The sequence below is a fragment of the Corvus brachyrhynchos genome, unplaced genomic scaffold, assembly GCF_000691975.1.
Source record: "Corvus brachyrhynchos isolate BGI_N302 unplaced genomic scaffold, ASM69197v1 scaffold8, whole genome shotgun sequence".
NCBI classification, from domain to species: Eukaryota; Metazoa; Chordata; class Aves; order Passeriformes; family Corvidae; genus Corvus; species Corvus brachyrhynchos.
The window spans coordinates 156,550-171,672 of record NW_008240031.1 but is presented as its reverse complement, the minus strand read 5'-3'; the positions used below and the strand labels follow the sequence as shown (position 1 = coordinate 171,672).

Genomic DNA, 15,123 nt, shown 5'->3' with positions numbered 1-15,123 from the left:
TGGAGCGGCAGGAGAGGCAGCGTGTGTACTGCTTGCAGCGCTGAAATGACACCGGGACACTTGGGCACGGACGGAGGACAGCGGGTGGTGAGCTGAAGGGCTGAACCAGGATCACTGCTGCTGAAACCCGTACGCAGGTATGTTCATCAACAGAGAGACACTGCTGGATTAAAATAAGGTGCAGATGAAACCCTCAGTTTAGAAATCAGAACTCGCAGAGAAAAAAAAAATCCCACACTGAAAGCTCACCGTACTTGGAAAAAGACGACACAGAAAAAAATCCGTTGGAATGCACCTTTCAGTACGTCTTGTTGGTAACCAGGATGCTGGTTTTGACTTCTCTTCCTGCTGCTGTGAAGGATTTGTACCTGCTGGCATAAAGCCCCAGTCAGGTACCCTTCACACAACCAGCTGCAGCAGCTTTGCTCAAACAAACATTTCAGTTTCATCCTATGGTATGTTTTGTAAAAACGGTTCATACGCAGATAGTTCAGGGCCTCTGCTGGCATAGGTGTTTTGTTCAGTGTCTTTTGCACAACACTGGTTGCACTCCGTGTCTTTATGTGTCAGCTGGATTGTTCAGCACTTAAGAATGTACCTACTATTCTTTGTTTATTTTAAATTTCAGAAATACGCTTGCTAAGTTGGCAAAATTCACTGTTAGGACTACAGACAATAGTTTGTTTATATAAACAGATTAATTTTATCCTTAAGAACTTTAGGATTATACTTACTCACTAGCAGTATTTATATGTAATGCAAACTGCTAAAACTTGACTTTGGCTGTATAAAAACACAAGTCTAAGTATCCTAAGTTGGGGAAGACAGTGGGATGGTTGGAGGACTGAGAAGGTAAGACAGTTAAACTTTATGCTGTATCTTACTGGTTATAGCCTCCAAAATTATAATAGTGCAATGGCAACTCCTGTTCCCCTCCTGACATGAGGGAAAGCAGTACTGCATTTGCACATAAGGGTTGGACACCATTGGTGGTTTTCACCTCATTCATTTGTACTTAAAACTTTGCAAGAGGTCACTGAGGTAAAGGATGAAGTCACATTTAGCTCAGTACAAGTCTTCCTACTCAATAAAGGCACACAACTGCTTGATGAGGATTACTCAGACCTTACTTCCAGTTGTTTTGTTAACAATCTGTGTATTAATGGAACTGCTTTTTCCACTTCCCTAGGCAGCATCAAGAGAGAATATTTGTCACACCGACACTGAACCAAGACTAAGCTTCAGCCCTTTATATGGAACTGCTGAAAGAGGAAGATGCAGTACTGAAAGCAGTCAGTTTTGACTGCATGAGTCCATGCCTCTCACAGAAGGCAAATGATGTCTTACTTCAAAAATTTCATGAAATGCGAACTCGGTGGTTCACTTTTCTTAGAGCTGTTACACATGAATAATTGGGGAGAGGGAAAGTTACGGTTCTTACTCACATCAAATTAAAACTTATAATTTGATTTACTCTGAAGACTGCAGAAGTAAAAAAAGAAAAAAAAGAAAGAGCCAAAATGTTCTTTTAGTACACAGTGATTTTTTCCTCTTACTAGCAGGAATAGCTTTTTAGATCAACGGTGAACTAAAACTTAATGAGTACAGAAAAGGACTTACAGAACAACATTTTTGCACAGCTAGAAAAGGATAGCCTCTGAAAATGTGAAGTTGCCAATAAAAAGGAATGCAACAGCAAAGTACATAATAGAGCAATACCTGTATATTATTGCAAGAGCAGTAATACATGTCTATCACTAAATCAGTAGACAACTAACTGCTTACAAAGGCAAACAGTAAACTAATTTTAGTTATGCTGCTCCAGGCATTGAGTGCGGATAACTGTACCTTCACCTCTGTCTGCAGAAGTAAGGTGTGCTTCAGGTTGTAAACTAGGGTGCATTTCAGGATTTAAATAATAGATTGGACCTTTTGCTTTATAGTGTATGCATCTAGATTAAGACAAATGGCTGGTAACTTGTTCTGGTTTTACTCCACAGTGCCTGCAAGATCTGGTAGGATGGTGAGAATACCGTGTTTCCTTGGACAAGTATCAGAACTTAAACTTGAACAAAGTGGGATTAAATTTTACTCATTTTAGAAGAGCACTCCTATTCAACATATGGACAAGACAGTATGAAGAAGCACACTGCTTAAATTGACAATGATTTATTGTGTTTAGGAACATTCAATAAATACCAGTCTTTTAGCTTAGTTTGGGAATCCTTCCCCATCGAAAATCAGTTGTTTGTGTTGGTTTTTTTTTCTGGCATAAACTCCATTGCCAGCAATGGATGTATCAGAAAAAGAGGTTAATAAATACAAACAGACAGCAGTTTTCTAAACATACCTCCTCTTTTAAAGGCATGATACAGATTTACTAAACAAATCTCAAACAAGTTCTTCACAGAAGAAAATTTTGCTACAAGCTGTCTCTGAACATTGTTTTCTTCACTAATGCTGGTAGTTTATTTCATGGAGTACAGTATTTATGAACAGTAATGTTGAGTCATTTAAAACCAAGCTTTTTCCCCCTTTTCCTTTGCCACAGGTATGCTGAGACATGTAGCTAGTACTGAACTGTACGAATTTAAGAGTGGTGTGCCTCTTGTCGAGCATTTAATGGCAAACATGAAGAAACAGCACTATGGTACTAGGGATCTGGGGGATTTTTTTTTTTTAATCTTGATTTTTAATCACTGTTCAAATGTTAAAGGTATCATAACTAAATGTAACAGCTGTTTTCTGTAATTTTCTGTAAATGTAAAAACACAATGGGAGATTCCTGCTTGTGACGAGAATAATTTTCAAGTACTTCAATTTGAATATCCCTCTAAACTCCATTCATTTCTTATTAAAAATGTGTATAAAAGCATGAAGACTACAGAAAACCAATTAACATAACAGAGTTAATCTTGAATAAGTTTTTCCACCACTGTATTTTACATATAACCAAACTCCTGCTTTAGCAAAAGCAAAAGGAATAAAAAATTCTCTCCCAACTATTTATACTCAAGAATTACCTTGCTGTGGGACTAGATACTTCAGTCTACAGTCCCTCTAACCCAAGGTGTACTCTTAGGTGTATCCCTTTGTGATTTAGGGTCTTGGAAGTTTTCAGCAAACCTCTCTCTTGCTTTATCCCAGTTCTTTTTATTCTTGCTCTGGACAAGCTGAACATCTTCAATTGAGGCTGGTCTCCTAGTACCCAAACCTGCATGCTTCTGATGTAACTCAAGTTGGATCTGTCAAATACATTAAATATTGTTGTAATTGCAAGTTAGGTATTCTAAATACTACAAATTCTGTTTTCCTAATACACATTTCACCCCCTGTCGCCAAGCAGCTCTCTTTCATGTTCTAATACACCTAGATCATATATAAACAATACCATGAAAATGATGTGTCAAATCACCACCTTTGGAACTATGATCTAGAGTGCTGAATTATGTCCCCTGCCACTAACACTACTGTGAAATACACCTCACTGAGTGAGCAGCATATGATTCCTATGCTGGCTAGTTTGACAACACAGGGCATGGAGTGGCTCTGAGCAGCATTACTGCCAAAAGACAACACATCTCTGGTGACAAAAATGGGACTAACGTGGCTGCCACAGAGACCCACAACTTGGTGGCTACAGTGACTTCAGCTGGCTTTTCCTCTCTAATGGCCCATCACCTAGCTTGATTTTTGTGCTACATCAGCCTCCGAGAAAGTGAAGAATTCCACCCTAAACCAATCTTAATTCACATCACTTATATTATTCCAGTTTTCCTCCAGACTTTGTATTCAAACATGAGATTATTAATTCAATGGCTAGAAGCTGTCTGTCTTCCTTTGCTTAGTTTTCCAATGAACAGAGTCTAGTGAAGGGACAACACTACTGAAAAATTTCAAAATACCTCATTAGTCAAGGAAAATATAATTTGAGATTAATCCTACTGAGATGATTTCTTCCTAACCGGGGTTTTGAAACATGGCATAGTGAATAGTGGCATACAATTAGATACTTTTCACTACAAATACATTTCCATTATTTTAGTTTCAAGTGAAAACCAGAAAGACCTACCGGATCCTTCATGCCACCACCATCCTTTCCCAGGCCTTCCCCCTTCTTCCATCCCATCTTCTCCAACATTTTGTGTCCTTTGTTGCTGTTGCTGATTTCACTGCAAAGAAAGTTTAAGATAACTGATAAGCAAGAGTTAGAGAGTATAGAGTATGTTTTCAACTACTCAACAACAGAAATGTGCATACACATGCTGCTCTAGAAACCAGTAATCAATCCATCAAGAGCTATCCAGAAGATCCTTGCTACCTTTTGCAAGTTCCTGCAAGAATATCTTTGGTTAACAAGCCTCTGGTCAATATCAGCTTTCTTAAAACTCCAGAACTACTCGCTTGCTTTAGGAGTTAAAAGATACATCATGGGTAGCATGATTACACTAAGATAAATGCAGTAGCGCTGCCAAATCATCTTAATACACCTATTTCATCATCTCACACCTCCTTTTTTTAATTTACAGGCACCTACAAGTTCATGTTTCTTAAAAAAAAAAACCCAACTACAGCTACAGAGGCAAAATAACAACAGAAGGAACATCAAATAAATACATGTCCTATGAGTGGCTGGATACTGACAGTGAGAGAAGGTGCAGGTGAAAAAGTCTGCATTTATATATACATATTACTGGGACTGAACACAAAAATGAAAATTAAGCCACTTGAAAAACAGACACTACTGAAGATGTCAGTAGTGCAGCTGGGGAGTTCTTTAAATTTTCGAGTTGGTAAGGAAGTGATCTAAGCATCTTTATGGCCAAGCTAATTTCTGTATGGAAGGTGAGGAGTTAATAAATAAGACCATGTGAAATGGGAAGTGTGAAAGGTTAAAATTTTCTATCTCTCCTAACACAATATATACAGGTAATTTGTAATCTAACAAGCTGTATGCTAGTAACAAATTGATACTTACTTTATGATCATTTTTTTTAAGATTCACAAGAGAAAGACATGGGGGATACCTTTCCCATGCCCAACTTACATATGAACAGAAGCTGAACCATCATCTCTCTGGAAGGTTCCTTCACTTCCAATGGTCTCTCTGCGTTTTCCTGCTCTGTCTTTGTACTTTGGATTCTTCACTGCCTTGTTGTCTTCATACTCTGTGTTCTTTCCAAGCAGATTAAATTGCATCATGACAAAGAGGGTGGGGTTTAAATTCTTTATTTTTGGTAATTTCCCTTTTTCCCTCCAGAAGTATAGCAGCTTCAGCCTATTTCATTAATTCTAAATCTTATAACAAAATCTGTAGTCCTCACTTAGTATTTTCTTAGCCTGCAGGCATACCTTGTAAATCGCATTATTGCCATCATCATGTAATATTGTCAAATTCAGTAATTTCTCAGAAACTGTAAATAAAATAACAGATTCTCTTGAATCTTCTCTTGGTATAAAGAGTAAATCTCTCAATATTAAGCAGAAAACCATGTGGACATGCCACTGGCTTTTTATATAAACATTTATCCTGTTCCTCAGCAACTACTTTTTTTCAGAATAAATGACAGAATTAAGCATGTTTACAGATTCTGTATCAGTATTATTTTGGTACCTGAAGAATTTGATACAAATTATGGCATTCTGTTTTCTACATTAATACTTAGTACAAATGCTGGAAGCAACCACATAGTTAAAATTATCTCTACAACAGAAGTAATTTGAATACATATATATTATATTGCCTGTATGTTCCTGTTGATATTCTTCTATGGACTTAAAAACCTGAAAAAATTCCTTCTTCCTTCCGTAATTTTTTCAGTTGCTTATTGTGTTTCCTTTCCAAATAAAAGATAGGACTGTGATTCAGTGAAAACTTACTCTGCAGAAATAAAAATAGAAGTGTCTTGCAAAATCTTAATTTCAAAAGGACTAGGAATCTTGTTGATCCTTTGAAAGGATCTTCCTTCTAATTTTCAATGGAACTTTCATGCCCTCTTACCATCATCTTTCTCTGTACAGGTTTGTAAAGAATAATAACTTAGTGTACAAAAGACAAACCAGGCTAGGTTTAAGGGCATTTGAAAACTTGGCTTATTTAACGAAGTCTATAGCTTAAAATAGGAATCACGAAGTAATTAAAAAAAAAAAAAAAGTGGTAAGAACCACAAAAACTTAAATCAACTTCTACTGTAAACTCACCTGTAAACCGTATTTTACCCGTATTTGTTTTAATGCTTTTCTTCTGACTAACTCTCTCTCTTCTTTGCTAAGTGCTGGACAAACTAAGAGGAAGAACACAGGATTGGATTTCTAATTACTAATGTAACAATGTTTTGAAACAAACAACAAATGTGAAAATTTTTGTTCTAACATAATTATACATAAGATACATATACCATGAAGAAAATACATCATTATATATAACTATTCCCAGTTGACGAGAAAATTATATGAAAATGGAACTAGTTATTATGTTTATAAAGTAAATAGCCATAACAAAAAATATACCCAGTGATAATATGACTAACCAGAAGGCTCCTTTTTCTTGTCCAGGCGAAGGTGTGCTCTAACTTGTCCTGGTTCACATCCATCACAAGTATCACTGCCGGGGTGAATATGAAAAGAAAGCACAGTTTCGCCAATCTTCACTTCATCTCCATGCTCCAGGACGTAGGGATCACATTTTGTTTTAGGCTACAGTAAAAGAAAAGTTTTGGCAGCCAAGTTACTAAACTACTCATGAAAGACATGAACTCTATTTTATGCACACTGCTTACAACTCAGTAATTCAGTATGGCCTCACAAATGTAGGCAAGTATTTTAACTACAGTGGGTATTTCACTCTAGCAACTGCAACCATAGTGAATTTTTCCTAGTATAACCAAACATTAAGCACTGTATGTGGCCCTAAAATCAGAAAGAAACCAAGACAGGCCTTCATGTATGAAAGAAGACATACAATGGCATTGTAAGTGATTTGCCGTAACATGTTTTAAATGGCCACAAGATTAGTTTTCTGCATTGTATAGAGCACTAAAACAATAGGTACTCACCTGGAGAATCTGATTTCCATTAACCACTGTTCCATTCTGACTGCCTTGATCCACAAGAACATAATTTTGCAAATCGTGGTCAAAATATACTTCTGCATGAAACTGACAAATAGAAGCCTAAGTTAAATGTTCTTGTCAAGCGAGTACTTCACAATTTAAATCTTATTTTAAGGTAAGATTTCAGAATATATTTTGAGACCTTAAAAATGAGCAGCTCTGGTTTAATAGAGTATTTCACATCTTATGGTTTCATTCTTGTGCAATGTAAATGAACAAGCCACAATAGCATGAGCTAACATATACAGTTAATAATGTAACTGTTTTGTTCATACGATGATTCAGGACTGGACAACTATATTCTTCCAATGTGGCAAGTGTGATTTACTTAAAGAACTGCAAGATTCAGTAATATAGCCTTTTAAACTGCTCTTGTCAATAACAGGCTTTTTGCTTTTACGGTATGTTATAGCATTGTCATTTAAAAAAAGATCTCATTCTGCTTCCATTTACTTGGTCTTTCGTATCTGAAATAACTCCCTTAATGCCATGCTTTTGTAACTTTCACATAATTCACCCCCTCCTGCATCTTAATACCTAGGACAGAATCAGTACCAATCTTTTGCCGTTTCTTTCATCTCCTTTCTGATATTGAGACTAACAATCTATTTTTTTTGTCTTGTTGCAGTTCTATATAGGTATTGCTCCCAAGCCCACACAGACCAGAGAAAGCACAACTCCTGGCCAAATTAATAAAGAGATGCACAACCTCCAGAAAAGGCCACTGAACAAACCAAAGTACCAACTTCTCCAGCCTACTAGAACTTCCAATAAAAGCAGTAAGTCTAGAAAAGTGTTTCAAATTTGACAATTTCAGGCAATTGAAGTTGCTGCTTTCAATAAAAAAAATAAAAATATGTATTTTGAAGATTAGCTAGCATTTCTTACTAAATGGAATATTCCCATAATGATGGAGACTGACTAGTTCATTCAATACATATTTTATTTTCTACTTCTGTTTTACTGAATAGAACTAAAACTTCTAAAGAGGCTAAATCTGCAGGGTGTAGCATTTTTTAAAATCTCACTTTCCACTCAAGAAAAGCAAACATCAAAGTTGTCCACAGCTAAAAAGTAAGAATACTATAGAAAACAAACTAGTATGTAACTTTTTGTTTCCACAGATATATAATTTATCTTTTCACCTTTGACTCCTTCTCTGAAAAGTGAAGTGACTTCTTATATAAACTGTCAGTACCTGTGAAGTACTAAACTGGTAACATTACAGAAAAGTAAAAGCCTTTTGGGTTTTTATTTGCCCAGTTTCAAACACATGCCTGAGAAAGTTATTAATAGCAGGGAAATATTTGCTCTGGAAATTATTCAGTATGATATACAGCAGCTGATTACTGAGAACTATCATTTAAAATAGACACAGCAAAGTGTGTTTCATGAGATACTTGCATTTACAGATGTTTTTAACTAATTTTTTGTTTGGATGACACAACGTCAATCTACAGTTTTCTTTTATTATGAGTGCTATATTTAGGGTCTGTGTTGAAGTATTTAGCAAAACAGAGCACAGAATTTATAACAGAACAAGAATTTCCATTCAATCTACCACTGAAAGGAATTCTGTTAATTTTTCAAACTCCCTCTACATCATTTCCACAGTTGCTTAAAGAAAAAGAAAATAAACCATTTTGCTCTGAGCATACTGCAAGGACTGCTTTACTTGGTAAAAAAATTCTTACTATCTGACATCAAAATTTTATATACCATTAGTACTTAACAGGGTTTTTCCTCAAGTTCAATAACTATAAAATTCAAGATTCAAAATATAACTTTTTTACTGTGCATTACACTGTAGATTAGCAGAACTCCAATTTTAGAAGAGTATTTAGCTTTTCTAGACTTTGAAAACATGCTGTTGTTTGTGTTAAGCTCCCATTCAGTAAAATAGTGTGTGTTTTCTTTTTTTCTAAATTCAAGTCTGGCTAAACCCATATCTCACTCTGAAAGTTCTTTCAAAAAATTAACATGATTTTCCAAATTTAAAGCCATAAAATCTAAAGCTTAATTCATACATTTATGTCTTTTGATCTACCTTTCAGCAGACATGAACAAGAATTACCTTACTGACTCCAACTTCAGGAATCTGAAGTGTGTGTCCAACATCTTTTTCTCTGGAAAGGCAAGTTGATATACAAATCACAACAAAGTAGAAATACGTCTTGTGTGGCTTATAAAAGGTGTATTTCCGTTGAACCGTAATATAGTATTTCTCTTCTAAGCTATTAGGAATTTTTACAGATACAAAACATTGTATTGCTATATACACAATGTAAAGACTTGCTTCAGGTCCCTTCTGCCATTTGTATAAACTATACCAAGCAGGTGATTAGTAAGTGATCAAATGGTACCATTAAATTCTTATCTATAAACCTGACATTTCTATCTGAACTGTCATGCAATGCCTGTAAGTAACAGTCTGAACTCTGCATCCTTCAGGCTCTTCAGTGTATCTTGGCATCAGTCCTCAACAGTGAAGTTAAATTCTTGGTCGCATTAGGCAGGCAATACAAGTAAAGAAAGAGTAATCTGTACAGGGTGGGTTTTGGTTGGTCTACATTTTTTGTTATTAAAACACTGTAGCAGGAAGAAGGGATTTGTGTATTATTATTATTGTATTATTATACTGTATTATTATTATTATTGTGTATTAGATTCTTAGACTAAGGGATTAAGAAGCAATGCAGCTAGTAAAAGCCCTATATGCAAATTCAAAGTAGAGTTGTCTGTTCATCTTCACATACATGGACTTCACCTTTAAGAGCAAATCAAAACACATCTATCAGCATTAGATAGAAACAGCTTTTCCAGGGTGAGGTTTTTAGTAAGCATGGAAAAAGCTTTGCATCATCATTAAATTCATCATCCACAATGAACAGATCAGATTTAGAACTGTAAGAATACAGTCTAGCACAAACCAACTTACTTTTCTAAAGCCCATGAACAAACCCTACTGAAATCTGAATGTGTGAGGAAGTCCAGGATATTCTTCCTTGTGATCCTGAATTTCTGAAGGGCGTTTTTCCATTTTTGAAAAAAGTACTTTAGTGGCCTGGAACAAAATTTACTTACTTTCTAGGAAACAAGTTTTCAAAGAAGGACTTGCAGCTGTGCTGCCACTGGGGCTTGGTCACAAGATCGAGTTGCCACTAACAAATTTTCAGGTCTGCTGAGCTGCACTAACTGTGTATACTGTTATGTTATCACGACAACATGCTGTTATGTGACCTGACTTGAATTTCTTACTGTGGACTAACCAAACTCAGAGAACCACAGAACTGCTGCAGCCTAGGAACACAAGCATGAAGAGTAGTGTTAAGTGCTTTCCACAGCTGTCAAAGTGAGGTTGTTTCAGATAGAAAAAAATATATATATATAAAAAGTTTCATTCTGTTTTACCTTCCAATTGTAGCAGACTTCACAGCAGTGATAATATAAAGTGACCCAGTCTGTAGAACTGGTGATCTTATTACAATTACTCTGATACAAGGAGGCCAGATCTTTTCTTCATCTATAATTGTATAGAAAAAAAACCCCACCACCATTAGTACCAACAAATTACAGTTTTAACTTTATAGTCCATAGTTTTTGAAAAACTGAAAAACATTCTGGCATTACCTAGCAGAATAATATGCAACTTTCATAAAAAGAAATGTGTAACCACATCTGAGAGAAAACTTTGATGAGATTATTGTTTCAAAGGCTTTCTGGCTGCACATCAAAGTATTACAAATGTTTTCCTAATTCTAGTTATTTATATGTGGACAAGTCTTTAGTTACAGCAGTAAAATATATATACATTCACAAAATTTACTAGTATATTGTAATTTATGGATCATTAATTGTAACAGATTAGAAAACAATTTTACTTTGAGAAAAGGCAGCACCTTTCTGTTCACCACATCACAGACCTCCTGCATATCAAACTTTATATATGACAATTTCTATGTCAAGTGTATTTTTACCAGTTTTTTCTCTTAGGAGCACTATTCATCAACATGGATTAGAAAAAATAATAGAGCCTACAGATGCATATGCTTTTTTGCATCATTATCCATTAAAATACTATATTCTAACAGCTGTATGAATTCTGTACTTGGATGTACATTTGTAGAAACAGTCTCCAATGATCTCAGCTAGGAATAGATAGATGAGAAGACAAAACCTTTAAAGGTACTGGGGGAAGAGAAATGCTCCAGTTTTTGTTACTTCAGCATTACTGCAGCATTGGATATTAAGAAAAGACAATTTAGTCTGAAAGCCTGATGGTAGCAAGCACATTTTGGTTAGCATTAATCACTTAGAATCTGAGTAGTTAAGTAAAGTAATGAAAACATAAGAAACAAACTGACAATACAATACAGTTTTCTATAGGTTATATTTCATTCTGTGATTTGGCTTATCCTTTGCTCTGACTGGCTGCATCAAGCTTTTCACAGGTAACCTTCATTTTTTTTTTTTAAGGACCTAGCAGAACACTTAGGTATAAAACAGCATACAGGTTTCCTGTCTATATCCATTTCTTACAAGTTGCCATTGGAATATAAACAAAATATGATTTCAACTAATACTCCATGTTGCTTTTCACCACAGTAGATCCATCTTGCATTCAACTGTACATGATGGTTTACAAACAGTATCAGAAATACTGTATATTAGTTTAAGAGAGTTAATACATAGAATTACTGTGAATTACTGGTCTAGAACCCCTGTTTTAGCAGCAGAGGTTCTTTTCTCCTTTCACTTTCCTAATCAAACCACATTTTTGCAATCCCAGAGGTTTCCACACAAGCACAGATGTTATACTCAAGAAACAGCTTTCATAAAAACACTACTACTTACTTTTGTGCAAGTGAAGAAAGGGAAAGAAATGCTGGTAACATACAGCACTTTTTAATTCAAAGTATCTCAAGTCAAATGCTTTTATATATTTTCTTTTAATTATCCAAACTGTAATTTTTTTAACAGGCTCCTGGAAAAATACAGTAATATCGTATATAATCCACAATAATTCACCTTCATTTTCTGAGTTTTCTGAATCACCAGTTTCTTCACTCGTTAATTCCTCCTCACTGTAGGCTTCACCCTCAGAATCTGTAATTTCACCTTCTTCTGGTTCACTCTCTGTGTCTGCTGTTCTACTGTGATCTGTATATGTTGCAGCATCTGGTGTACTTTTATAGGAATGTGAATTTATACTGTCTGTAGAAACTGATTCTTTGGCTGATAGACTGTTTCGTGGTTTTGTGTCCATTTTAGTCTTTTTTCTTACATTTGGAGACTCATCTTCTTCAGTAGAACTTACTTGCTCAGTGGTGGAAAAGCAATTCAGACTGTTAGATGACTTCTGCTCTTCTGTGTCCAAATCCTGGAGGGGAGTTATACAATGTTACAGTCTTTACACACTGAGTTTTGCTAAAGAATGCTGTTAGCCTGGAAGTAAATTCTGCACTTAGGAAGAATTATTTTTAGAACTATTAAGAAATAGTTAAATTTCCAGAAAGTTTTACACATGCAGTAGGCAGAACTTTTACATTTCAGTAAAAATATTTCCATATCTTATGTGACTGAGACCATCTTCTATTTGTGAACGTGTGACTGCCCTCCTCTTCTAAACTTCACTTATTCCTCTTCTAAACTTCACTCTTTTCTCACACTTTAGAAATGTTTAGAAACTTTAGAATCTTGTCCTCATTTTCAAATGCGTACAACATCACTTTGAGTATTTTCCTATTTTGCTTTTATGACACTCACTTCTGTCCCTCTCTTATTCAATTCTTGCAACTTGCTTAGAAGGTCTTTAATTTATCTTCATTGTATCTTCCTCCTGTTTTTGTCTTCTTTTTTATTACCACGGTCTAGAATATCTGGAATGCCCACTCATGCTTCACCTATAGACCTGTTCTTCCTCCTTTCAAAAGTACATCTTTAAGAGAGTCTTTAATCAAGATAGCATAGAGGGTATAAGCTTAACTTCTGGTATGTGAAACAGTTCTACTAAAAATCCATTTTCTACTTCAAGAAACTTCTCAATTTCTCTACTGAATATCAGACAGATTGGATTATTACAGGTTCTTCCACTTCCACTTACTTCAGCATCAGAAAGAAAAAAAACCCCAACATTTTTTTAACTGAGAAATCTAAAATTTCATATTAATTTTTGCTAGAGTACCTTGAAAATGTAATTCTCAATCTAGTAGCTTGACAACTATCTTAGAAAAAAATAAAAAGGAAAAAAAGGAGGAAAAAAGAGAAAAATGAACAGAAGTGCCTTTAAAAGATAAAATCTCAGATTAAATTATGTGTCATTTTAAGTTTAGAGTGAATGCATTCAATTGCCTTGAATTGTACCAAATATTGCAATGCAGCAGGTAAAAAATACCTCCTCGACTTCTTTCCGTGTGTTTCTGTTTCAAGATACGTGAAATAACATGAATGTTAACATCATGGAAATTAAACCACTTTCAGAATTGTAAAAATGCATCAGTGGCACAGACTAAGACAAACACAAGAATTCCTCTCAGCTGTTGGATAGGCCAGCGCACTTTTGAAACACTTTCAGTAAGACAGCAGGTTCTCAGGTAAAACCAGTGATTTTTAAAAAGGTTTTCATGCTTTAAGTGAAAGACTGTTGGTTTGTTCAGGGTTTCTCTATAATGCACTCGCCCTCCTCCCTGAATCCTCTAAATCCTTGAGCAGAAAGGAACAGGATTGCAAGGTCCCTGTGTAATGTCATTTATTTTAAACAAAAAGCATAGTAATCCTGCCAAAAGTAAGCCTACACAGTTTAGACATGTCAAACACATTACTTCCATTAGAAATATTTTTGGAAAATCTTATTTTCCCTTTTATGAGTTGTTTTTTCAGTGTATTTGTCTTTGTCTATATTTATGTTTGGTACAGGTATTAGATTGATACCAAACATACCAAGGTGTTCTGCAATCTAAAACATATTGCTTCTATAATACTGTAAACTAACAAAGTAGCTCAGGGTGTTCTAATCTAATCTAATCTGAAAACAAAGAAACTACACTATCTGCTCAAATCAGAAGCAAGGTGAAACAACACTTGACTGTGATGCACTAATGCCCAAGTACAATGGTCCAACCACTCAACTCAACTCCTTCTCCACAGTGAATCCCGTGATATCCCAGGATTTTTGGCATCATTTCAGGTATTTTAAACTAGAAAGTAAAGAGGTGCTGTTTCAAAGCCTGGCTACTAAAGACACACACTTGGTTCTGTGTTGAAAACAGGAATTTTTAGAACACTCTTATAAGCAGACTAAGGATTCCATTCATACATTCATTCTACAATTTTGTCAATATGACCATTAAGCCTCTTCTCAGCAGCTTCTGTATTTTTTCACTTTGCTACATTCAGCTGTTAAGAAAGCAAACTAAATAGTCAAGTTTGATAAAAATGCAGTCTTCACATTTAGAAAACCTTGTATGAAATAAGGATTGTAAAATTGAATATGGATCTTGACAAAGTGTATAAACATTAAGCATGGGGATACTGAATGAACCTTAAAGCATTTGAAAGGATCTTGTGGTGAAGAAATCCTTTTCCATTATGTATAAAATGTACTGGTTTTGGCTGGGGTAAAGCTAATTTTATTCACAGTGCCTAGTGTATGGCTGTGTTTTGGATTCGTGTTGAACACATGGTTGATAATACAGAGATGTTTTATTTATTACTGAGCAGGGCTTACACAAACCAAGGCCTCTTCTGCTTCTTGCACCACTCCACCAGTGAGGAGGCTGGGAGTGCACAAGGAGTTGGAAACAAGACAAGACCCATCCAGCTAATCTCAACTGTCCACAGGGTATCCCATACCACATAGCATCATGCTTAGCAATTAACCCTAGGGAAGGGACAAGGAAGCAGGAGGGATGTTGAGAGTTTGGCCTTTGTCTTCCCCAGTTACCATTACCTGTGCTGGAGCCCTGCTTTCCTGGGGATGGCTGAGCACCTGCCGGCCCAGCCAGGGAAGCAG

General features: G+C 35.6%; 1 protein-coding gene and 2 long non-coding RNA genes across 5 annotated transcripts in view; 2 read left to right on the top strand and 1 right to left on the bottom strand.

The window, feature by feature from the left end:
- The first annotated feature begins 7 nt into the window (after positions 1-7).
- LOC108449011 lies at positions 8-2,243 on the top strand. Its single transcript, XR_001865104.1, has 2 exons — positions 8-137; positions 1,190-2,243. It is a non-coding gene; the product is annotated as an uncharacterized LOC108449011 (long non-coding RNA).
- Positions 2,154-15,123, bottom strand: part of AGGF1 (angiogenic factor with G-patch and FHA domains 1) — a 23,270-nt gene continuing 10,300 nt past the window's right edge. For 2 of the 3 annotated variants that reach the window (XM_017743684.1, XM_017743685.1), the window contains exons 5-13: positions 12,141-12,492; positions 10,524-10,635; positions 9,187-9,238; positions 7,056-7,157; positions 6,531-6,696; positions 6,202-6,284; positions 5,048-5,175; positions 4,073-4,172; positions 2,154-3,245 (exon numbers count right to left, since the gene is read on the bottom strand). In XM_017743684.1, the coding sequence (XP_017599173.1) occupies positions 3,045-3,245; positions 4,073-4,172; positions 5,048-5,175; positions 6,202-6,284; positions 6,531-6,696; positions 7,056-7,157; positions 9,187-9,238; positions 10,524-10,635; positions 12,141-12,492 (1,296 nt within the window). In that variant the 3' untranslated portion in view covers positions 2,154-3,044. The remainder of the gene's footprint in view (positions 3,246-4,072; positions 4,173-5,047; positions 5,176-6,201; positions 6,285-6,530; positions 6,697-7,055; positions 7,158-9,186; positions 9,239-10,523; positions 10,636-12,140; positions 12,493-15,123) is intronic. The other variant, XM_017743686.1, reaches the window with a different exon arrangement.
- Positions 4,166-5,210, top strand: LOC108449012. The gene is made up of 2 exons (XR_001865105.1): positions 4,166-4,661; positions 5,000-5,210. It is a non-coding gene; the product is annotated as an uncharacterized LOC108449012 (long non-coding RNA).